General features: G+C 38.8%; 1 protein-coding gene across 5 annotated transcripts in view; it reads right to left on the bottom strand.

The window, feature by feature from the left end:
• The window catches only part of ythdf3 (YTH N6-methyladenosine RNA binding protein F3), a 35,992-nt gene extending 10,819 nt beyond the window's left edge, over positions 1-25,173 (bottom strand). Inside the window, exons 1-4 of one of the 5 annotated variants that reach the window (XM_063064275.1) lie at positions 24,906-25,173; positions 24,050-24,074; positions 18,432-18,511; positions 6,729-8,288 (exon numbers count right to left, since the gene is read on the bottom strand). In XM_063064275.1, coding sequence (XP_062920345.1) covers positions 6,729-8,288; positions 18,432-18,497 — 1,626 coding nt within the window. In that variant the 5' untranslated portion in view covers positions 18,498-18,511; positions 24,050-24,074; positions 24,906-25,173. Of the gene's footprint in view, positions 1-6,728; positions 8,289-16,752; positions 16,958-18,431; positions 18,512-24,049; positions 24,075-24,339; positions 24,658-24,905 lie in introns of those variants that run through there. The other 4 variants (XM_063064248.1, XM_063064258.1, XM_063064265.1 and 1 more) reach the window with 4 other exon arrangements.
• Between the last annotated feature and the right edge of the window lie 217 nt (positions 25,174-25,390).

Below are 25,390 nucleotides of genomic sequence, written 5' to 3'. Positions count from 1 at the left end.
CTCAACTTGCTGAGTTCCTCCAGCAAAATGTTAATTGCTCCAGATTCCAGCATCTGTAATCTCACCTCCATTATCTGCTCATTTGGCATTTATGGAACTTACTAATAACGTGAGTCTGCAACAAATTTTCTCTCTGAGACTTTTTAGTTAACATACAAACTATTAAGTAGGAACGAGCCTTCAATCTATATCCAATGAATGTACTAATACTCAGAGGCAGTATCATGTGGATCAGCTGTGGAAAAGACACCAAACAACTATTTAACACAAGGTCTATATAACAGTGAGCAATACACTAGAGTTGAAAAATGTACCAAGCAACCAAGAACAGCCATCAATAGTGAGAAACAATGGATAAGTAGGCCATGAACTAATTAACTAAACATTCTAGAGTTAAGGTATTTGGCACCACTGAGCAGCACTGACCATAGCTCTTCAATTAAAATTGTATTTAAACACATTTGTGTTAATGTGCTCAGAACCATCTTTCTCTGAACAAGAACATATGAAAATAGGAGCAAGAGTAGGCCACCGGACTCCTTAGTCCTGTGCAATCATTTAGTATAACCAGGTTTAAACTCCCTTGTAGTCCTGAATTACAAAGCATTCAAAAATTAACTTCCTTTTTAAATATCTCCTATAATCTACCAAACACAAACATCTAGGACAGAGACCACCACAGAAGTAATTTCTACGTACCCCAATTGGTCACTTTGTTCACGATTTCTCCCACTCATGGAATTAATATTTACTTTGCCATGACCTCTCATGTTTCATTAAGATTAACCTCATTCTTCAAAATTCCCAAGAACACAGACCACACCCACATTACCTGCTTGTAACAAGACAATTCTGTCAACCAAGGCGTTTTGGACATCCTCCAATGTTAGTATGTCCTTTCTTAAATTGTGGCTCAAAACTGTAATTACTCCAGAATAGACCATCCATTAGATTACTGTGCACCAACCAACAATGAAAGTTCATTCGTTATGTGCCATGCCCCTGTATGAACGTAACAAACTCAAATTCACTTTTAAAAGGCCCATATTGCCTTGATTTCTTAACTACTTGCTGCACCAGGCAGCTAGCTTTATGATTCATGCACAAGAACACCTAGATCTCTACACTCAATTTCCAGTTTCTCTCCAATTAGGAAACATTCTGCCTTTTGATTCTCAATGCACTCCAAGTTTTTTCCCACTCAATCTATAATCCTGTTGCAGAGTCTAAATGTCCTTTGTAAATATGCCTTGACTCCTATCTTAATGTCATTAATATTTAGACTCAGTGTTTCAATCTGGAAAGCCATGTTTCCCACAGAAATCTCAAGGTGCACCTTTATGGAGGTCTGTAAAAGGATCTAGTGCTTTCCCGGCATATACGACGAATAAACTCTTCTTGGGTTTCCAGCCAGGTACAGGTATCTATTATAACCAATGTTTCGATGACAAATTTCAACATCTTCATTGATTGTAAACCAAGTGGGATAGCAAGAACATGATTGGTTGAGGACTAACCAATCAGGAAGGATGGATGACAGGGGTATATATACCCCTGGACTGGACGAGCCTAGGCATCGTTCCTGATGAAGATGGTGGAGTTTGTCATTGAAATGTCAGTTAAAGTTGATACTTGTACCTAACCGAAAGCCCAAGAAGAGTTTATTTGAGGTCTGCAAACGTAACCAGTACATAGGAATGGACAGGGGTTGAATTTCTAATCAATCTTTTGCACAAAATTTTGTTCTGTTATTTCTTTTCTCCCTTATTCCATTATTTTACTAATGGTGTCTTAGAAATCATAGAATGACATGATAGTGTTAAATTTGCAACAACTTAAAAAATGACAGAAAAATAGGACAGGACCCACAGACCTCCAATTTATCTGAATATTTTCACTCCGAGCTAATTTAAGTGTTTTAAAAAAACACCTGCCCGGAACGTCGTCTCCACACCCCGCTGCCCACGAGAGGACTGCAGTGAGGAGAATCAGTGACCCACCTCTTTGCACACTGTGAGTTTGCGGAGAAGGTGTGGAGGAGGATGGACGGGCTAGTGTTACACTTCATCCCCAGCAGCTGCGTAACAGAGGACTCTGATCTATGGGCTGTTCCCAGGGACACACAAAGAGACCAATATCCGGTGCTGCCGGCAGATCATTAACTCGGTGAAAGATGCACTTTGGTCAGCCTGAAACTTGATGGTCTACCAGCACATGGAGATGTCCGTGGCAGAATGCTGCTGACTGGGACATTCTTGGCTCCAGGAGTATGTGCTGAGGGACGCACTGAAACTGGTGGGGAAGGATCACGGTTCAGGGCTGTTCCCCCGCCGGAGTGGGAGGGGTCAGGTGGCGGGGAGTATACCCCTCAACAATGGTGTGTAAAGATGAAACAGAGTGCCACGTGAGTGGCTAAAAGTGTGGAAATGTATAGAATATAGTGGAAACGTCTGTAAAGGATTGAGAGTCATTGAATGGTTTATTGTACATAATTTTATCTTGGAATGAAGTATATTTTGTTAATTTAAAAAAAACACCAGTATGGAAGCCAAACTGCAACAGCAGTATGTTCTTCAAGCAATGAACTGGCAGAAATGAAAGGCTAACAATGGCTTGGCTCATTTTCCCAATACATAAAATGCTGACAGAATCCTACAAAGGTGGACGTGTATCAAACATACGTATCTACCTCATGTTTACACTATACTGTTCAACAAATTAATTTCCATGAAGTTAAGTTCCTCACATTGCTTTGAGAGAGCATCCCTTTGCCTCAGGAGGTAATTACAGCCAATCCAAATTTATCTACCAGATGGCATGGTAACACACGTGATGAGGACAAACAAATTATCAACCAAAACTGCACTATCAAATATCAGCCAGAGGTAAAAGATGCAGCTGGTGTTACAAGACCCAAGTTTAGAAAGTAAGTAAATACCCAAGTCCTCATTGGGCCTCCTGACTTTACCAGAGGGGATAACTTCCTTCACTGAAGTTTACTCGTCCAGTCACTGAACTGTTCCAACAACCTAGGACTCATCTCATGTTCTTGATATTTATTACTTATTTAGTTATTATTTTTTGTATTTGCACAATTTGTCATCTTTTGCACAGTGGCAGGATCTTTCATTGATTCCATTATAGTTATTGGATTTATTATGCCTGAAGAAAATGAATCTGAGAGTTGTATATGCTGACGTATATTTACTCCGAACTTTGACAGCCAATGTAACTTTAAGACCAAGAACAAAATGCCAGCATGCATTTAAGTAGAATCCATACCAGCCACGTCATTCCAAATCATTTTGTTCCACAGCTCCGAGTAATTAAAGAAAAATTGAGAAAATTTTCTATTACTTTCTCAAATTTTGAGTAATTTGGGAATTTTAAAAGGGTGAATTTCCATAATCCAGATGACAGCGCTGGGTAGACCATTTGTAATCAAAGTTAATTCAAAAATCTAGGCATTAAAAAAAAGCTTTGTGCACCACATAAAGTGAAATGCACCAAACATCTTATCAAGTTTCTAAGAGGTTGTACTAAACGTTTTAAAAATCAACATTATAATGCATTTATCTTGATGTAACATGGGTGTCAGAACATGAGTATCTTTAAAACACAACGCACAATATACTTATTGTCATCAATTCCTTTCCTGTGTTTCAAGGAAAAGATTTTGATCTTGATCAATTCAACCACACTTTGACATTTATGGCTGTAATTTAAGAATGTTTGTAAAAAGAACTCACAACAGCTGCGTGTTTGCAAAGATTAAAATGTTCTCTTTGCAACTCATGAAAAGCTGCTCCTTCAAAAAAAAAGACTATTGGCCCTATTGATTTGAACATTAGAATGACTGATTTTCATTGAAACAGCAAAATCTTTGTTATCAAGCTCTTTTTCAGTCCTTTCACATTTTCAAATTATAAACACTCTTTCCGCCAATCAGAAATGGCAAAGTTCACACTACAAATGTCCTACCAACTGTTTCTGTTACTTAAACCGAAATTCAGAGCCGTACTACAGATCATTAAGTCCGCAATAAATTTCCGTTCATAGACAGGGGCCAGAAAATAAAAGGTACTGGAAACAGCACAAAGTAAACTATGATGGAAACAGCTTGCTTAATTTACGGAAGTGCCCTTTTCATTAATTCACAGTACATGGACATATTTAAAGCCAGCATTTATTACCGATACTTAATTAGCCTTGAGAAGTTGTGGTGAGATTCTGTTTTGAATTGCTGCAGTCTATAAGGCCAACGTATTTCAACTCTGTTAACAGTTCGGAAATTTCATGATTTTAAACAAGTCACAACAATGAAAGAACAGCCTATTATTTACCAGCAAGGATGGCACATAATTTTGAACAAATTTAGATTTTAATGTTCGTTTGTGTTTACTGTCTTTTCCTTGGGTGGTAAAGATCCCGCAGCTGATAGATACTCCTAAACATTTTGTAGATGGCACAACCTGAAGGAATGAATGCTCACATGTTGATCAAACAGGCTGCTTTATCCTAGATCATAATCCTAATTTTTTCTGTATATATAGTCTTTGCATCATTGTGATTTTAAAAGCATCTAATCAGACCTGTTCTTGTAGACAGAGTATCAATGTACCTTATCCAATTAAGTTTCTATCTCACTACTGACCTCCAGAGATCTTGGTGGAGAATTAACTGATAACAACATGAAGGTAATGGGGGGGAAAGAGAGAGAAAGGGGGGTGACAAAACTCATAGCACTTCCAAGTGAATGGAACAAGTGCCGCAACTGCCCCTACACCTCCACCCTCACTACCACCTTCAGGGCTCCAAACAGTTCTTCCAGGTGAGGCGACACTTCACCTGTGTGTCTCTTGGGGGGGGGTCACCTACTATATCCGGTGCACCTGGTGTGGCCTCCTTTGTATCGGTGAGAACCAAGGTAGAATGGGAGACCACTTCACCAAGCACTTATGCTCCAACTACCAGAAAAGGCAGGATCTCCCAGTGACCACCCATTTCAATACCAATTCCCATTCCAACATGCCAGTCCATGACCTCATCTACTGCCACGATGAGGCCACAATCAGGTTGGAGAAGCAACACCTTATATTCCATCTGGAAGCCTCTAATCTGATGGCATGAACAGCAATTTTTCAAACTTCTAGTAATTGCGCCCCCCTCACCCTCTTCATCATTCCCATTTCCTGTTTTCCTCTCTCTCCTGATCTCCTTACCTGTCCATCACTTCCCTTTCTTCTATGGTCTCCGTCCTCTCCCATCAGATCCCCAATTCTCCAGCTCTTTACCTCTTTCACCAATCAACTTCTCAGTTCTTCACTCCTCCCCTAGTTTCACCTATCACATGCCACCTTGGACTTCTTCCTCTGACTTCCCCCCTTCCTTTCCAGCCCTGATAAAGGGTCTCGGCCCAAAACGGCAAATGTTTACTCTTTTCCATAGATGCTGTCTGGCTGCTAAATTCCTCCAGCATTTTGTGTGTTGCTTTGGACTTCCAGCATCTGCAGATTTTCTTGGGTTTGTGACACCCTTTAATTCAATCATATTTTCTTAAAAACTCTTGGTATAATGACTCTTCTGAACTTTTCTCTTAATTTTTCAGTTTGTCCCCTCTCACTGGTGCTTGGAATGCAACAATTATGGCTTTCCCTACTTTAGCACTCTTTTACATGAGTTCAGAATATCTCCAGTGACAGTGTGATCTTTGTTTTATATTGGTCCTATATTATACTGGACTGTAACATCCTGGTTGAAGGTTTCAAATCCAATAGCCTGTCCTAGTCCAATCCACAGACACCATAGCTATGAAAGCTCATCAATTCTTCTACTTCCTCAAGAGGCTAAAGAAATTTGGCATATCCCCATCAAGCTCTACCAACTTTTATCTATGCACCAAAGAATGCATCCTGCCTGGATGTATCATGGCTAGGTTTGGCAACTGCTCTGCTTATGACTACAAGAATATGCAGTGTTATGGACACAGCTCAGCATATCACAGCTGCCCTCCAAAAACTTAGTAGAGCAGTCAGCGTAATCAAGGGCAGCAAAGAAATATGGACAAAGACCCCACTAATCCCAAACATTCTTCTCCCCTCTCCCCCACTGGGCTAAAGATACAAAAGCTTGGAAGCACGTACCACCACGCTCAAGGACAGGACAATTTCTACCCCATTGTCATAAGACTACTTAACGGTAAATGGTACGATAAGACTCTCTTGAGCTCACAATATACCTCTTTATAACCTTGCACTTTATTGTGTGCCTGCACTACACTTTTTCTCTAGCTGTTACAGCATATTCTGCTATTGTTTTCCCTTGTACTACCACAATGCACTGCGCAATGAATTATCTGTACGAACAGTAAGCATGACAAGCTGTGCCTTGGTATATGTGACAATAACAAAGCAATTCCAATTGTTATAATGAAAGAAAAGGCAATCTGATTCCTTTACTGCAGTATCTTGCACCATGCCAATACAAATCGTATACATCAAATTGTCTAAAAACTCATTTAATTCATGAACTGTGCATCATTAATCAAAGTCTTAAATATTTCAAGAATCTAAGACCGACACTCAATAGCTCATCAATACAGACATACTTCATACAAATATTAAGCGGTTACCTGATTTATGGTTGTCTTCTCAACAGTAACCTGAAAAAAATAAGCAGAACCACATGGCACAAGTGGAAACCACAGGTACAATTTCTTCCATACTTACCCTACGTATGGCTTCCTCCTCTTCTTGACGCTTTTCATAATGTGCAAAATCATCAAAGATTGAAGTGGTATGCTTGTAAGTAGCAATTATTTTAAGCACTTGCTTGGCTTTTTCTAGGGGCACCTCCTGTGTGTCCCTTGAGTTGGTAACCGGTTTGTTATCATTATTTTCCAAACGAATATGCCGTAGCTGGTTATTGGGTACATCTTTTACAAAGATCCACTTCACTTCAAACTTGCCTTTCCATTTATCCTGCGACCATACTCCAGCGTAAGCATTATAGTCCACGGCCGACTTCATCTCAGCCACTCCACAAAAATGTCCACTTCCATTTACACTAAATAGTAAATAGAGTGGCCCTTTACTGTTCAAGGAACGAAAAGCAGCATCCAAACGTTTATTACCATGTTCAGTACTGCACCAAATAGAATATTTGATGGAACGGTGTATATCATCCTCAGAGTAGCTTTTAATTATAAATACTCGACCCGTCTTCAGACTCCAGTCAAAATCTTTGGGGTTGTAGTTGTGTATGCCTTTCAGTTTTTCCAATACAGGATGTACTTCTCCACTTGGCGGTGAAGTGCTTAAAGAGGCAATACCCAACACAAAACTCTCACTATTAGTACCACTGTTCTGATTGAAGCCAGCTCCCCGATTGCGAGGAGCAACCCAGCGGCTTTGCAACTGCTGCTGAACCTGAGGTTGCTGAGGCCCTACATGCTGTGGTGGGTGATGTGCTGGTTGGGTCTGAATAGCAATTGGCTGCTGTGGAAGCTGATGTTGCTGGATAACAACTTGAGGAGGCAGAACTTGCTGTGTAGGTGGGGCTTTGGGCACATTACCTTTGTCTTCCCAAGTTCCAATATTCATGTTATGTTTTATAGGTGGTGGTGGCACTGCAGACCCACCTATTCCTACGTTAGTCTTAGGCTTTAGCTTAGGCTGAGGTTTTGCAGGTTTCCTAGCGATAGCAGCCCATGACGTTGGTTTAGGCGCTGAAGTGGTTGTTGCTGGAATGCTATTAGCAACAATGCTACTGCACATACCAGTACTACTCAGAGCAGAACCTACAGTTTTAGTGACAGCTGTTGTCATATCTCCTCCAATCTTCAGTCCAGTCATGCCTTGCTCAATGCTATTTATGCCAGGCACTTTGCTCAAAGAATCACTTCCAAATCCAGCTTGTCCATCAGCTATGGCTCTTCCGAGAGAACTTGGCGGATATCCATAACTGTTGTTATATGCAGAACTTTGTGTTGACTGCCCTTGAGATCCACTTGCTCCCCATGTAGAAAAGTCTGCATTCCCAGGAAAAAAGTTAAATCCATGTTGATTCAAAAATGGTGGGGTGCTCCCCAAGGCCCCTGGTTGATTAAATACACCATCTGGTATAAAGTGATGTTCACCATTGCTCATTTGTCCATATGTTGTTAAATATGGCATTGGAGGATCTCCTCCTGTTGACCAGGGAGCTTCACCAAGTGAATATGGAAATCCAATGGAAGGAGCATAGTAACTGGGCATGTATGGGTCTGACATTGGTGGGTAGCTGTTGCTCTGCAAGAAAAACAAACAAAATTTATTCTACCAACACTGGTGAAGTACTACATTTTTGTCACACATTCTTTTAAATCTACAGTGCCACTCACTCCAAACCAGCATACATTGTTACACATATCTGCAATAAAAGCAACTGTATTTAAATTAGTGCCCCTTTAAAACCAGAAGGTGTAAATTCTTGATTGATTGAGGCCCAAGTTTCATTATGAACCCCACCCCTCCCCCAGCAAATGTAAAAGTTATACTTTAAACTAATTTTACAATTTATAACTTTCAATCACAACACACTTCCTCAATATTAATCATATCCCAAAAATATTATTCAACATGTTTAGTTGGACATTTTAATCACAGCTGGCAAATTGTTCCAAATGCTCTATGAGAATTATCTACAGAAAAATAAACAGAACTTCAAATAACTTTTTACACATAGAAAACTCAGACTTCAAAGATACATAGCAATTCGAGTAATTTAATTCTACCAAGGATGTCACTACAAATCTAACTAAAAATTTTCGTCAACCCAATGATCCAGAAAGTACAGATGAATTAACAGCAGGTCCCTTAAAAATTGAACTAGCACATTCAAAACTTCTGCACCTGCACACTATAGTGTAAAATTCAATGGGGGTCAGATGTCAGCACAAACAATGTTCTGTCGAGTCCCTGAAGCTGCCACTTAGCCTGGGCATTGTTTTTAATCTTACCCACCCAAGGACCCAGAAACACTGTGAAGAGACCCTCAACCTTATGCATCTAACATGGCCCAATGAGATCATCAAAAGCAATTTTGTTCAAATGATTTGCACCTTTTGTGTAGTAGAAAATATTTCTCAATAAATTTCCATTGCTTCCAAACACCTGCAAACAAAAATATTTAGTGACAATAGAAAATTCTTTCTGGTAGTATAAAGCATGGTGGCAAGGCTTTACAGTTGTTTAGAGCCATGCTACTACTAGGATCAGGTTGGAGGCAGATATGAAGTACAGGCCAGTCAAGACAATTTGGCCGATAGCTTCTATTAAATGTGAACTTGCACTTTCAAAACTTTGCAGTTTTTTCCATATAAAACATATCTTGTATAAAAATTTCTCTACAAGACCTTGTACATGCAAGCTTATTTGAATACCCTAGTGAACTGAGCCCCCATTAAATCAAACTGGTTTCTACAACAATAAAGGTGAGGAATAATCAAATGCCTCAGCAAATATTGTTGGTTGGAATAACAAAACTTTCTTCCTTTTCTGCTATTTGCCTAATTATAAGTAACCTCGCTAGTTCTGCCCAACAAGACCTCCCAAGTAGCAGCTTGATTTTGTGCATCAAGCAAAGGAACACAGCCAAAAATAATTTTATCAAACTCAATGATTCTGGTGGGCAAGTGGGTAGTATGCAAGGCTTGATTTTTGACTGACATAACTGTACACCATTCAATCATAATCAGCTAACTCAATATGGATAAGACACCAAACCAAAGTATTTCTTCTTCACAGGCAAGCACTCCCGCAAAATCTAATTTACAAAATTAAAATAGCTATCCTAATATTCTTGACTGCATTCTCCGTTTGATACAAAAAGCCCATGTAATGTGAAATTATCCTGTATTTAAAAGTAGCTAGAGGACCCAGAAAATATAACAAGTTTCTGGCTCAACCTCTCATCTCCACCTCCTCCCCCCACCCCATTTATTTGGTTCCAAACATTGATTTACAGAGCTGTTTCTCAGGCCTCAATTCAAAATCATTTCCTTATATCCACTGACCAAAATAAACCTTTCCAGGTAAATAACTGCAGTTGAATTCAATGACAGACATAGAATCCGTACTGTCATCACCATAAGCGCCAATGTGGTAATAAATCAACGTACAGTTCAAATAAGTAGTGCTACAAACAACACTTTAAAACAGTGCCCTAATTTAACTCTCATCTTCCTTCTCCTTTCCATAAATGCTATATATATATATTGAAAATAAAATTCCTCTTGTATATGAATTTAATTCAAACTAACTTCAAGTTGCAAGTATTCAAGCAACACTAAAGGAATTAGACCATGAGACACAGGAGAGTTAGGGCACTTGGCCCATCAAGTCAGCGCCATCATCTCATTATTGTTAATTTATTATCCCTCTCAACCCCCTGAATCTCAATCCCATGATTTTTCTTCAAGTGAGGAATTCCAAACTTTATTATATAGTTCAGAAACAGGTTATTTGGCACATCATGCTAACAAAGGTGCTTTCTTGATCTAGTCCTACTTACCTGTATTTGGCCTATCCTGAAACCCATGCAAATGTTTTTTTTTAAAATGTTACGTTCTTGCCTCTCACCTCCTCTGGCAGCTTGTTCTACATACCAACCAGCCTGCATAGAAAAACTTGTCCCTCAGGTCATTCTTCACTTTAAATCCATGCCCTCTAGTTTTAGTGCTTAAAAGGTAAAAAAAAAATGCACTTCCAAAAGTTCAAAACCCCCAAGATCATCTGCTTGAAATGTACTCAACATGCTTTAAACCACAAATCTTACTCAGATGTAAACGCCACCACTTAGGCTTTCAGGTTCTTACCCCCATCTCAGGTCACATAATACTCGGGACATTTAATAAAGGCTCAATGCCCTGAGCATGCTTTCTTAATATTGTATCACAGGAGACCATTCAGCCCATCGGATCTAAACAACTCCCACTGGAGCAACCATTCAGTCTCATTTCCCCTCTATTAGTTCACTTCCATTTCACTTTATTCTCTGGCTTACACAAGATTTTTACAAAAATATTAATCGACCAAGTTAATTTACTGTAGCAAATTGAGCTGCTTAAGTGGCACCCAGAAGAAACACAGCAAAAAAATCTGTAGATAGCACCTGAAATCAGAATTGAACATCAGTCCCTAAAGTTGTGAGGTAACAGCACTACCTGCCATATCATCCTGCTACCCAATTAATGGTACATTTTAGGCAGACGACCTCTTTCTGAACAGGTACTGAATCACTGGGAAGATGACTACTGACTGCAAAGTCTTACAACTTTAAATTGGCTTGGAACTTAGCATAACAGCATGTGGTGGCACTTCCCCAACAACCACAGTCTGTCACTTGTTCAATCTATACCAAAAGCACATTTCTTAGTTCTACTTAACGTACGGGTGCATTGCGCATTGAACATGAATTACAACACGTGGCTCAGGCTGAATGAAAGCCCCTTCAGTTTGTCTAGACTAACACTCTAGAACTTAACCAAGAGCACGTTACATGTAAGGTTTTGTGTTTTTTTTAAAAAGAGATGCTAACCAAAATTCCATCTTTTCCTTCAGAAGTGCATAGAGTTACTGAACTTCAAAAGTATAGCAGGGCAATTACTTCCATGCCTGGCAGCACCTGTCTTCCCTTTTAACTTATGTTGACTGAGCAGCGAATCTATTGCTTCACTACTAGTCACCATATTTCCTCCATGACAACGCTAACTTCAAAATAAATGTAACTGGGTATGAAGAGGATGTTCGTAGGCAGCAAAACATTATATCAACAAGTTACATCTGTTCAATATTTCAATGGTGAATGAGGATATCAAACAATGTAATTTACTTTTGTGATTAAGGTACATTGAAATATTAATATTCATAGATATAAGCTTTTCTATTTTAGGTCTATACTAAATATTTCACTTCTAAAGTGGTCAATATTTTATGTGAACAAATTCTTCAATCTTTAAATCATATTTCAAATTTAAGACCATCTATCACTAGTTCATCTTCCATATTTTCCTCCAGTAGTATCCTGCAATCCTTACAATATTGTTACCAATCCCAAATGAGGGATGCTGTACACTGAATGGCTATTACAGGTGGAAAAGAGCTTGAATTCATTCACTTTATTTCAAACAAGAATACTGCAGGTAAACACAGCAGACTTACCATGATGGTGAAACATACTTCTACTTTAAGGCAATTGGTGCATCAGCTAATAAAATGAGAAGATTTTTTTACTTGTTCTACCATTGTATTTATATTTCACTTACTTAAACACAAGTTATCCCAGAAACACACTAATCCATACGCACTTAGTGTACATTCCATCCATTCAAGGCTTTTGCTAAACTTCCTTATTATAGCTAATCCACAATATTTAAACATAAGCAAGCTTAGAATGAGTGTGAACAAGAGACAATACTGTACACGGACCCACTAAGCTTCACTTGAATTGGAGAGATTAAAATCTGTCATTTGATTTTGTCAGCCTTCACTGTTAATTGAAGTGCTGTAAATGAACGGCATAGTATGTAATTTTCTAAAAAGTGCCATTTCTTCATAATTTGAAAAAATTCCATTTGAATAGAATTATAAACTAAACCATAATTTTCGTGTGATTGCAGATAAATGGGATCAGGAGAAAAGCAATAAGGAAGGGTTGAGCCATATATCAATCCAAATTGATCAAGGTATTACCAGTGTCAATGAGAAAAACTTCAAAGTTTTATACTGTTTAGATGACCCAATGATCATATTTTTTCCCAAATTTTACTCAAAGATCTAAATGTCTAACCACTTTGACAGATTAATAATTTTGCGGTAAGTGTAAAGCATCCCTAAAAAGGACAACAAAGACTTGTAATAAGTTTAATTAAGTTTCATTAAGTTTTGGTGTAAATTGGTACTTGGTGTAAATTTCAGTGTTTATAGGTCATTTAGCTAAGCTGAGGATTTTCTAGCTATATCATTCTAATTTTACTGCCATTTCATTGTTTAATCATATTATTTGTAAATATCATTAATTAAAAGATATGCAGCTTCAGAGTAAGCAAAACACTAACATATCATTGTTGTTCAAGGTTCTCTATCCAGATTCAATTACATAAGAATAGTACCAAAAATCACAGACCCATTGAGAGGTCAGGATTTGAAATTATGAAGGAGAAGCCTAACAAGTGAAATTATTGAAATTCTAGTGTGGCCACGAAAAAAAGGCATTTACAACAACTGTCAAAGTATTCTACAGTAAAATTTAGAAATTCATGAGCATACTCAGTATATTTTTAAATATCAGGCATATTGTCACATGCAACTGATCCTTTACTTTTAATAGCAACAGCAAAGTTTAATTAGCTCAACAGAAGAAAAATCAGATGGTCCTTCAACACTTCTACTACCTTGGGAGGTAGAATGAAGTGAAAATCTCTAACACAAGAATGTCATTCAATGAGCAAGGAAATTAGTTATGAAAGTTAAACAACTAATCTTCGAGAGCAACTTAATATTTGAGGTCTAATGCTAGTAGATAATTTATAAAGCATTGTCAAGGTTGTTTTACTAAACAGAAGGAATTTTGGCATGCAAATACACAGTGACAAAAAAGTCAAAATATAGATCACAGCTTATGCACCATGGATCAATCTCCCATAGCAGCATCCTTCCTCTGCCCATGGTAATCTATGATTTTAATTATGGGTAAATTAAGGAGAATTAGAGAAAAAAAGCAGTCCCGATTTCAGTTGGATGACCCAGATAATTATCTACAGGTGCTCACAAAACACAGATGGCAAGGGCCCATACATTACTGTCCTGAAGCCATGAATGGTAACTTAGTGGCAAATGACATGTAAAAGCTCTATTTGAAACTCTCCCAACAGTTATGACTGTTTGTAAAACCCTGCAGCCAAGTATTGAGTTATTCCAATAGTTCACTTTTAGGAGAGGTCTTAAAAGAAAAGCCAGAAAGACTCAGGAAATAAATTCTTGTCTTGGTCTGGTTGACAAAAGGCACCGCCAAAGATGGCTTGAAAAGAATCAAGTCATGCAGAAGATCAGAGTTGAAGCAAAACAAAGATATCAACAGAAAGAATGTCTGATTCACCAGCAAGGCCAGCATTTATTGCACATCTCCCATTCTCCTTCTGGAAGGTGGCAATGAAGTGTTGTCCTTTTGGATTACCACAGTTGTGTGACAAAAATAGTGAAAGTCCCATTAGGCAAGTAGGAAATTCCAAGTTTTCAGGAACTGTAGTGCTTTTGATACATCACTTCATGTGCATATGGAGATTATTCAAAAACATTCATTGTAGATGGTGTGAAAGCTTATGTCAGGATATAAAACAATCATTGCAGTATATCCAGCATCTGAACAACTTCTATAGCTGAATTATATGACTGATCTAGGCAAGCTTTTGGCCCATAGCGTAGTGATACTCAGACTACTGATGGTGGGAGTATTCATAGAAACATAGAAACATAGAAAATAGGTGCAGGAGTAGGCCATTCGGCCCTTCGAGCCTGCACCGCCATTTATTATGATCATGGCTGATCATCCAACTCAGAACCCAGCCTTCCCTCCATACCCCCTGACCCCTGTAGCCACAAGGGCCATATCTAACTTCCTTTTAAACATAGCTAATGAACTGGCCTCAACAGTTTGCTGTGGCAGAGAATTCCACAGATTCACCATTCTCTGTGTGAAGAAGTTTTTCCTAATCTCGGTCCTAAAAGGCTTCCCCTCTATCCTCAAACTGTGACCCCTCGTTCTGGACCTCCCCAACATCGGGAACAATCTTCCCGCATCTAGCCTGTCCAATCCCTTTAGGATCTTATACGTTTCAATCAGATCCCCCCTCAATCTTCTAAATTCCAACGAGTACAAGCCCAGTTCATCCAGTCTTTCTTCATATGAAAGACCTGCCATCCCAGGAATCAATCTGGTGAACCTTCTTTGTACTCCCTCTATGGCAAAGATCTCTTTCCTCAGATTAGGGGACCAAAACTGCACACAATACTCCAGGTGTGGTCTCACCAAGGCCTTGTACAACTGCAGTAGTACCTCCCTGCTCCTGTACTCGAATCCTCTCGTTATAAATGCCAGCATACCGTTCGCCTTTTTCACCGCCTGCTGTACCTGCATGCCCACTTTCAATGACTGGTGTATAATGACACCCAGGTCTCGTTGCACCTCCCCTTTTCCTAATCGGCCACCATTCAGATAATAATCTGTTTTCCTATTTTTGCCACCAAAGTGGATAACTTCACATTTATCCACATTAAATTGCATCTGCCATGAGTTTGCCCACTCACCCAACCTATCCAAGTCACCCTGCATCCTCTTAGCATCCTCCTCACTGCTAACACTGCCACCCAGCTTCGTGTCATCCGCAAACTTGGAGATGCTGCATTTAATTCCCTCATCCAAGTCATTAATATATATTGTAAACAACTGGGGTCCCAGCACTGAGCCTTGCGGTACCCCACTATTCAACGGTATTACACATAAATTACAGCATTAGGTAGTTAGACTTCTCCTTACTGAAGAATGCGGCTGATGTGTCACTATTTTACATTTTCCCAAGCTGAAAATTTTCCAGGTCTTCGACATGCTTTCCTAGTAAGTTGCAAAGAATACTAAATAAAGTGCAATGCCATAGATAAACACGTTATGAAGGGAAGGTCATCGATGAAGCAGCTGAAGATAGTTGGAAATAGGCAACTTCCCTAGGGCCCCATGCAAGATAATTTGTTTAAAACTATCATAATCACTTTCTTTTGTACCAGGTTAATACCAGATAAATTACTCTAATACTATCCCAGGCTCCTATCTTGCACCACATGCAAATATAGGCTCACCCAAAACTCTACAATATGTACTTGAGCTCACACAAAGTATCACTATTCCATCATCCCTGCACCCAACTGTCTCTAACTTTAATTTTACTCAGACTCCTCAATATCAAAGTCAAATGATGCCCCGATTGAGATCGCATGCCTTTGATTCAATACGAGAGGTTCAATTATTAATGACCCATCACACAAGAGTAGTGATGTGATCATCTGCAGTTGTGTTCTTTTTCATCCACAAACCATGTTCACTACATTTTAGTGTCTTCAGTAGTGGAAGGGGTTAAGAGATGGAATTGGGGGAAAAAAAAAAATCGCAGCTTATGCCCTCAGGTCAAGAATAGAATTCTTGCTTCTGAGATGCGAAGATAACGAAATTCTTAATTTATTTTTTAAGATTATATTTCTTTAGCCCTTTTAAGATGCCTGAACTCTGACTTCGCCCCCTCAAATAATGCTTGTAAGCTTAACGTTGATTTATACTGAAGAGCAAATGCTATATCACAGAAGGTATAGCTGTGTACAGGGACTGTCAAATATTTCTACAATGACATTTTAGAAATATTTCTCATTTTAATGAAAGCACTGTTACAACTTTGTAATCTTTGATGCATTAAGCTGTGACCCGAAACCATCTAAGACCGCACTAGAAATGCATGTTGCTTGTGGTGATGCAATTTAAAGTTATTTGATTATTTGAGTATTTCCGTTGGACCACCTCTGTCGACTGGATCTTGCAATGTAATATTCTCACATATCATTTTACTCCGTTCAGTGTGGATCAGCATATGCAATTTCCCCTACCTGTTCTTTCTCCCGGTCTGTCAGACAGACCAGGAGCAGAAATGAACTGCAAAGCTCGAGTACCCACCTGCCGCCTTGGTCATTCACAGAGTCGAGAATTCCCTTTGGCTGAGCAACGGACTGGGCAATGCAAACACACGCGATTCCATAAACACGAGCCAGGCACCTTCACTTTGAAAAGGCCGACGGTGACTCGCTCCTTCATTTCAAATAAAGGACAGAGAAGGACCTCATGGAATTTGTAGAGGCACCACAAGCAGGGACAAAGCAATCTGGAAAAGAAAGTCCAAATCCCAAAGTGCAAACTCTACTTCCCTAAGATTTTTCTCACAAGTTACTCGCAGCAGATTCCTGTAGGTAATTTTCAACTCTTGAAGACTCCTGCCAATACAGCAGGGATGGAAATGCTACTTCTATTACAGCATAACCAATCTGCCCTAATGCAGGACACACATGTATGGACATCCAGCAAGAATCATTGGACAGCAATTAACAATGGGCACTGTGGGCAAGTACACACCTATGCTAGCTAAAATTAAAGGAACAATTCAGTGATTGGTAAAATGACTAAACAGATCAAAGCTTTTATTTTCAAAATTCTACTTCACTACACATGTAGAGTGAACAAAATCCTTCAAAATCATGCTATACTGATAATTAATTTCCTCTCAAAAATTGTTCAAGAATAAAGAACAATTTTTTGATATTATTGAACAGGACTTTGAAAATTCTGCTTTCTTAGAAGTGGTAGTATTTTGAACTCTAGGGTTGGTCCACAGTAAGAAAATACAAAGTGGGTTGGAAGAATTCTTCAAGTATCCTGCTCGTTTATTCATATAATTGGGGCAATATTTTATATTCCAACTAATTAGACATGCAGCAAATCACAGCATCCAATTTGATTGAGGAAAACCACAGGATTTAAGGAATAAATCAATGAATTTTAAAGAATAATTAATAAAGTTGAAAAACTAAATTGCACAAACCTATCTTAAGAGTTTTCCTGTAAATCCTCTTTCTTTAGACCAGCATTTTCCAGACCATGCCTGGCCTGCAGACCACCATCTCGTCCAAGAATTTCTCTCATTAAAGCATCAATGATAAGCATACAATGGGAAAAAAATCATCTATGCTTTGGGAATTATTGATTAGTGTGGATCAAAACAGCCAAATCTTTCAGCATTAGACCAATTTCATTGCCAACCGTATTAAGTGCCTATAATGCTGTTGCGTTTATCTGACAGCACTGCTGCCATCAACAGCCCTGAATTCAAAGACTGCAGAGAAATCTTAAGTAAGGCAATACAGAGTTGTTCAAGATATCATGCAGGCAACAGAGCTTATGCGGCAACATCATAATGCTGATACTAACAATGGTTAGGATTGGGAACTGATCCCTTTGGGTTTAAGACCTATTGACCTAACTTAAACATATCCATGATGTTTGCCATAAGGTGTTTTCCTCCCTCATCAAACATCAATGTTGCACCATCCATACAACTTATTTTGCTTCACTAATTTATTTGCCTATTTTTGACCTAAAGACAGGAATATTTTACCAAGTTCAATCAACTTTTACTGCTCTATAACTTACTACAGTAATTGTATCAGTGATTAGCAATATAAAACATGACAAAGAAAATTGAAAGCAATATCCTTCCACTGTGTAAATCTGCTTATGAAACAGCAGTGTATACAATGTTCTTCAATACTCAGTGAAAACACTTTGATAATTAAGGTACTTACCTGATTTGCCTGGGTTGTTAAATAAGGTTCAAAATCATCATCGTTCACTGTGTCTTTTTGATGCATCGAACCGTTCTGAACTGAAATTAAAAATATTCTATTAGTAACTCCTACTAACCAATGCAGCCACTTTTTAAAATACAATTTTCTGGAGTTTGTCTTACGTAAGCTAGTTTAACAATGAGCACAACATAACATTATAAATTCAATGACGAAAAAGACAGGTGCCCCAAGAAATGCTAATGAAATTATAAGCAGTTTCAGGTCATCCTGTATGAAGGTATATAGTACATCAAACTGAAAATTATGTAGTTTCTGAGCTGCAGGTTTTTTTTTAAAGTTGCATTCCCACAATACTCAGAGATTTAGGACAATTAAGAATAATACGAATGCACAACACAGCCAGGCCAATATATTGTAACATGACCAATATCTGCAGGGCATGTAAACAAAAACCACCATAGAAACCATAGAAAATATGCCACATTCCAGTAAAAATTGAAACTAAGAAATCACTCTGAAAACAGATTTGTAATGATCTGAGCATTTAATTTTGTAATACACATCATTTTGAAGGCAAGGGGCAACTTAACGCCAAAATAAGACTCAGTACAATTAAAGAGACCTCGTCCAAACTTCAACTAACTACTTGGTCAACAATGTGCACCAGAATGTTTAAAAGTATTTGCATATTACCTGTGTGTGCAATAGTCTATTACAAACATTTATCCTTTTTAATCTATTACTCAGTTGAAGCATAACTTACATTAAATACTGATGCAGATTGTAGTCTTCTCAGTTTCTTTTCATAATCAAATATGCTCAGCACTAATGATTTTCTTACATTTTTCCCTCTCCAAAAGAAATTATGGTTTTACAGCCGTAGTAAGACTGATCCATACACAGCTGCATGTTATTTTGAATAAAAATTTAATAAGTCTTGTTTGGAAATGTTAATAGCAAGATACACTATTTACTAAAACAACAGAGATATTGTAGCGCAAGCCACTATTCAAGTACAGATGTACTTACAAAGAACATTTATTATTAATTGCTTGGCAAGTCCATACCATGGTGAGTTCACCTTTTCTTAAAACAATACCATGTGACAATTGAATTTTCACTGGAGAGAAGTGTTACCAAATTTTTAACAACCCTAAATTGAGATATGCTACAAGAAGTAAAGCAAATCATGAAATGTATGTTGTATTACTTTAATAATAAATTCTTGCTCATCTGAATTGCACTTTAGAATTGGTACTAAACACTGAACTGTCCTAAATCAATTCAGAAGCTACTACTGATAAATTACATGAAAACTGCTGCAGCTGGGTTCTGATGACTGTTCAATTCCACATATTTCTTTGAAAGGGAACATGCTTATGGCCAGCTTGGAAAGCAGATCCAATTAATTTACTTCTAACTAGCAAATAAAGAGTGGGCATCCAAGCTCACTATTTACAGCCAAATTGTTGAAGTATGTCTACTGTAACACTTTGGTGATTAGATAGTAAGAATGAAAAGCAAACAGTACAAGTATTTGTTTGATGGTTGATTATGTCACTACTTGTTTGGTTAGTGTGACATAATTGCATGTAGAAGTTTCACTCGAATTGCAAAACCAATTCATGATGTGAAAATAGCATCATATCCATACCTCTATCTGCAATACACAAGGAAAATGCAAAAGATTTCTAAATGGACTCACTATTCCTCTCACACTATTTACCGATTTATTTCATTTCTTTGTCTTGCACTACACTGCTGCCACAAAACAGATTTCACAACATATATCAGAATCAGATTTAATATCACGGGCATATGTCATCAAATTTGTCAACTTTACGACAGCAGTACAAAGAAATACATTATAAATAGAGGGGAAAAAATCAGTTACAGTGTGAGTGTATATATATATATATCTATGTATATATAAAATAAGTTTATTAAATATTTAATTTAAAATTAGTGCAAACAAAAACAAATAAAAAAGTAGTGAGGTAGAGTTCTTGGGTTCAATGTCAACTTAGGAACTGGGTGGCAGAGGGGGAAGAAGCTGTTCCTTCAGGTACCTGCACCTCTTTCCCGACGGTAACAATGAGAAGAGGGCACGTCCTGGGTGGTGTACATCCCGATTCTGAAATGATGCCTGAAATATCTGATTGCCATGTTGTACTATGGGAGGCCAGCTAATTTCCTTTCTCTTGGGTAAAGATTTAATTCCGTTTTTGATCCAACGTCAAACATTGGTGCATGTGACATATACAAAGTTCAAGAACAAAGTTACTGAACTTTAATGAAATCCACAGTAGTCTGCTTATATTGAATGGCAATGCAGAGTTCAAATATTCTCTCAAAAGATATAGTAAAATTATATCCTGCTTTCCATTCTTTGCTATTACATATTCCCCTCAATGTAGAGAGAAAAAAATAGAACTGTCTTAAATCCAGGTACAATGCGTAGAAGGCCACTGTGAGAGTGAAATGAGAATTCCATGTGAAGCTAGACACCTAACCGGATGCACAACAGTTGTGGCAGGGTTTCCACGCTCTTACTTCCTAAAAGGTGAAACCAAACAGTGATACTTCACTCCTGGATGAGCTCAATGCCTTTTAAGCACAACACCAGTATGAATCATCACAGCATCTGGCAATACTGTGATCTTGTCTCAGAGGCTGATGCCCAAACATCTTTCAAGAAAGTGAACCTGCTGCAATTTGCTTACCACCACAACAGGTCCACAGCAGATGCAATCTCACTGGTTCTTCAGTCTGCTTTCAAGCAATTCGACAACAACAAAACACATGTCATGCTACTATTGTGATTACAGCTTGGCATTCAATATCATTAGCTCAGTTAAGCAACTTTCAAAACCTGCACCTCCGCACCTCCTACAACTGAACCCTCAACCTCCTGGGAGACCACAGTCAGTGCAGATTGGTAACAACTTCTCTTCATTGGCCATCAACATAGACACACCTCAAGGATGTGCAATTAGCCCACTGCTCCGCCTTCTACATTCATAACAGTATACCAAAGCATCCATAAGTATGCCAATGACACCACTCCAGTTGGTGGTATCTCAGATGCTGTTGAAAAAATTTACAGGAGTAAGATAGGTAGGCTGATTAAGTAGTATCACTACAACAACCTTGCACTCAACATCAGTAAGACTAAGGAACTGATTATTGGCTTCAAGAAGGGGAGGCTGATAGCACCACCAGTGATTGAAAGAGTGAGCAGCTTTAAGTTCCTAGACATCAACATCTCAGATCTATCCTGGGCCAAACACATTGGTGCAATCAAGAAGGCATGCCAGAGGCTCTACCTTGTTAGGAGTTTGAGGACATTTAGAATTACCAAAGACGACTGCAAATTTCTATAGATGCACAGCAGAGAGCATTCTGACCGTTTGCATCACAGCTTGGTAATCACAAGAGATTACAGAGGGTTGTAGACCCAGCCGGCACCATCATGCAGGACCGCCATCACCTGAGATACGCCCTATGTCAGTGAAAATAAATCTGATTTTCCTGATTTTGTTCCTTCAACATAACTCAATGGTCATTTGCAAATCAAACAATGTAAGTTTTCCTCCATGCAAGTTATCAAACATGGCAGTTCAAATAGCAATAAATTTAAGATTTTTTATGGCTAAAATGAATGTTTTCAGATCTCTGCAGATTGGAATCAGTCCATCAACCCATCCAAATGTCAACAACTCAAACAATTTAAGATCCAATCAGCAGTAAACAATGCACACAATTAACTGGGCTCAGGCAAATGGGTATAAACAGGAAATGAATTCAAAGCTTGGTACATTCTTAAACACTTAGTTAATTTTATGGAACAATAATGCATCTTCCATGTACTGAAATTCTCAATTTTTCCTGAAAAATTGTGATATTTCACAGTTCTAATATTCAGTTGCATACAAAATGACCAAAACTTTTTAAAAAAATATCTCAAGAACAATGGAGCATTCTGCTATTACAGTAAAAGGGTACAGCAACTTCAACTGAGGGGCAAAATTTAATTTAAGCTCTGACATCCAAATGCTGCTGGCTGGTTTATGCCATTTCACCTTAGCTTAGCAAAACTCCACTTCCTGTCTTCCAGCACAAAACTGCAGCACTTGCAACAAAGCTTTTCACAGTTATTCAGTATGGAATCTCAGCACATCAAGTTTTTATTGCTGCTTAAGAGAAATTGAATTTAAAGTACACTTTAAAAAATACTTAATTTTTCCCATCAGTAATCTAGTGTTTGTTTCCTTCTGCTTTCTGTACGTGATTTCAACTATTCTAATATTCTTCCTTCCCAATCATTTCACTGCTAATTGCACAATACCTCAAATTTCATTAATAAATAACCAGATTGACTGCTAGATTCCAGATGTTTTTTTATCACCCTCATCACACTGGTCAAGTTGCCCTCAAACCAGAGATAAAATTAAAAACTTGGAGCAAGTCTTAGTAATGGCAAAAGGTGAGAAATACCATGCCAAAATAAATTATGATCCTAATTGCAAATAACTGAAGATACTGTAAACAATTGAACTGAAGACTGCAATGAGATTTACAAGCTGTTAGCTCGTCTCCACATTGTTGGTGTTGAGTATGTTACAAAAATACAGTATTTGTAAAATTAGAACGAGCAATGTTAATTTTAATGAGCATTATAGTATCAAGGCATAGTTTGGGAGTCACTTGGGAAATTACTGATTATGACTAGCAAGTTGGAAAGTGAAGTTGAGACCCAGAACATATCAGCCTTGATTTCATTTAATGAAAGAGCTGCACTACTGCTGTTTGAAGGTTTCAAATGCATGTACACCAGCTGCTGATTAAATTAGATTACTGTACGAAATTTGCCAAGGCAAATTTCATATTTTTAAAAAGCAGTGTTATTTTCAGAAGTAAAAGTTTTGGGTTACAAATGTTGCCAATGTAAATCCATATTGTTGTGAACACACACAAAACAGCAGAAATACTCAAAGAGATCAGACTGCATCTGCGAATAAAGAAACAACTTTAATGTTTCAGGTCAATGGCTCTTCAGAGATGGGTCTAATAAAGAGTCACTGAGCTAAGAAGATTACTTCATTTCTTTCAAGGTACTGCCTGACTTACTCAGTATTTTCACCATATTCTGTTTCAGATTTCCAGCATCTGCAGGTCTTTTCTTCAATTACATCTTAATCTCATTTTCAGAGTTTGAATCAAAATAAAATACTTATTTTGAAAAAAGCCAGAAGCAAAAGTTCAGACAAATGAAATGAAACACTAAAGCCACTTAAGCATCAACTTCAGACTGAATAATCGTAAGACATGTGCCCTGGCTGAACGTAATCTACATCTGTCAATTTAATTAACTCTGCTGGAGAAATTACCCTAAATCAGAAAAAAATGTCCTCCAATATGAACATTAAACATATCCTCAAATTATGTAAAAGGGAAAAAATAGTTTCCAAATAGAGACGAGCTCCGAAATTTTTTTTAAAAAAGTGATATTAGGAAAAGCTTCGGGTTAAAAAAAAATTGCTTTAGAAACAAACATAAAAAAAAGCAAAAACAGTCAATCTGTGAAACTAACAATGAGTTACGGACCAACTCACCTTTACTTCCCTGTCCTTTCGGTCTCTGATGTAGTATCGTGTTTAATAGAAAGCAAAAATGCAAAAAGAAAAAAAACAAAAAAAGAAAACACCCGTCAGTACCTCATGGAAATTCGAAATTCAATATTAAAATTAGCTAATATTTAAACTAATAAATCAACCTTGTTACTAGAGTGCAAGCGACAGGAAATATGTAAGGGAGGGAGGGAAGGAGCTGTGGCCTGCGAGGAGGCGGCAGCGGGCCGGACTCGAGTACTCGCTTGCCCGCCAGCCAGCAGCCAGCGCATTACCTGCTCCACGCTGGTCGCAGACATTCTTCATTAAACAACAGCGGGCAGGGTCTCGGCCGCGGCCTCAGGCTCCGCCGACTCTTTTTATATTAAAAAAAAACGAGCTCCCAGTGGATCGCGCAACGGCCCAGGCCAATGGTGGTAAATCCCAGGAGGAGGCGGTGGAGCGGGCAGCTGTCTGTGTTGCGAGCAGGTCGCGGTCTCCCTTCGGGCCGGGTGGCGGTGACTAACTGTGTGTACGTGTCTGTAGATGTACGGTTACTACTCCTCTCGCACACAATGGCGGAGCGCTCCTGCACCCACTTCCGCTCGGAGCCTCTGACCTTCCGGCATCTGACGTCAATGCGAGAAGGACAACCGGAGGAACGGCAGAGAACTGGGCATCAGGTGCGACGCGGGTCCTCCAAGGAGGGGGCGCAGTACACGAATCCGCCGCTCCTTACCCCAAACACTGCCACCTGTTGGAACCGACCTGCACCGCACCGAGAATGGAGTTCCGTCCGCCGCTTGTACTAATGTGGACTAAATTCGTATTCGCAAAATGCTGTGGTCAAAGCAACACTCACAACACGCTAGAGAACTCAGCAGGCCGGGCAGCATCCGTGGAAACGATGAGTCGACGTTTCAGGCCGGAACCCTTCGTCAGGACTGAAGGGAGAAGGGGCAGAGGCCCTATAAAGAAGGTGGGGGGAGGGTGGGAAGGAGAAGGCTGGTAGGTTCCAGGTGAAAAACCAGTAAGGGGAAAGATAAAGGGGTGGGGGAGACGAAGCAGGGAGAGGGTAGGCAGGAAAGGTGAAGAAAGAATAGGGGAAAACACAATAGGTAGTAGAAGGAGGCGGAACCATGAGGGAGGTGATAGGCAGCTGGGGGAGGGGCAGAGTGAAACTGGGATGGGAGAAGGGAGGGGGAGGGAATTACCTAAATTTGGAGAATTCTATGTTCATACCAAGGGGCTGGAGACTACCCAGACGGTATGTGAGGTGTTGCTCCTCCAACCTGTGTTTAGCCTCATCATGGCAGTAGAGGAGCCCATGTATGGACATATCTGAAT

Source organism: Mobula hypostoma, chromosome 1, assembly GCF_963921235.1.
Source record: "Mobula hypostoma chromosome 1, sMobHyp1.1, whole genome shotgun sequence".
Lineage (NCBI taxonomy): Eukaryota > Metazoa > Chordata > Chondrichthyes > Myliobatiformes > Myliobatidae > Mobula > Mobula hypostoma.
This window is presented reverse-complemented; position numbering and strand designations above follow the sequence as displayed.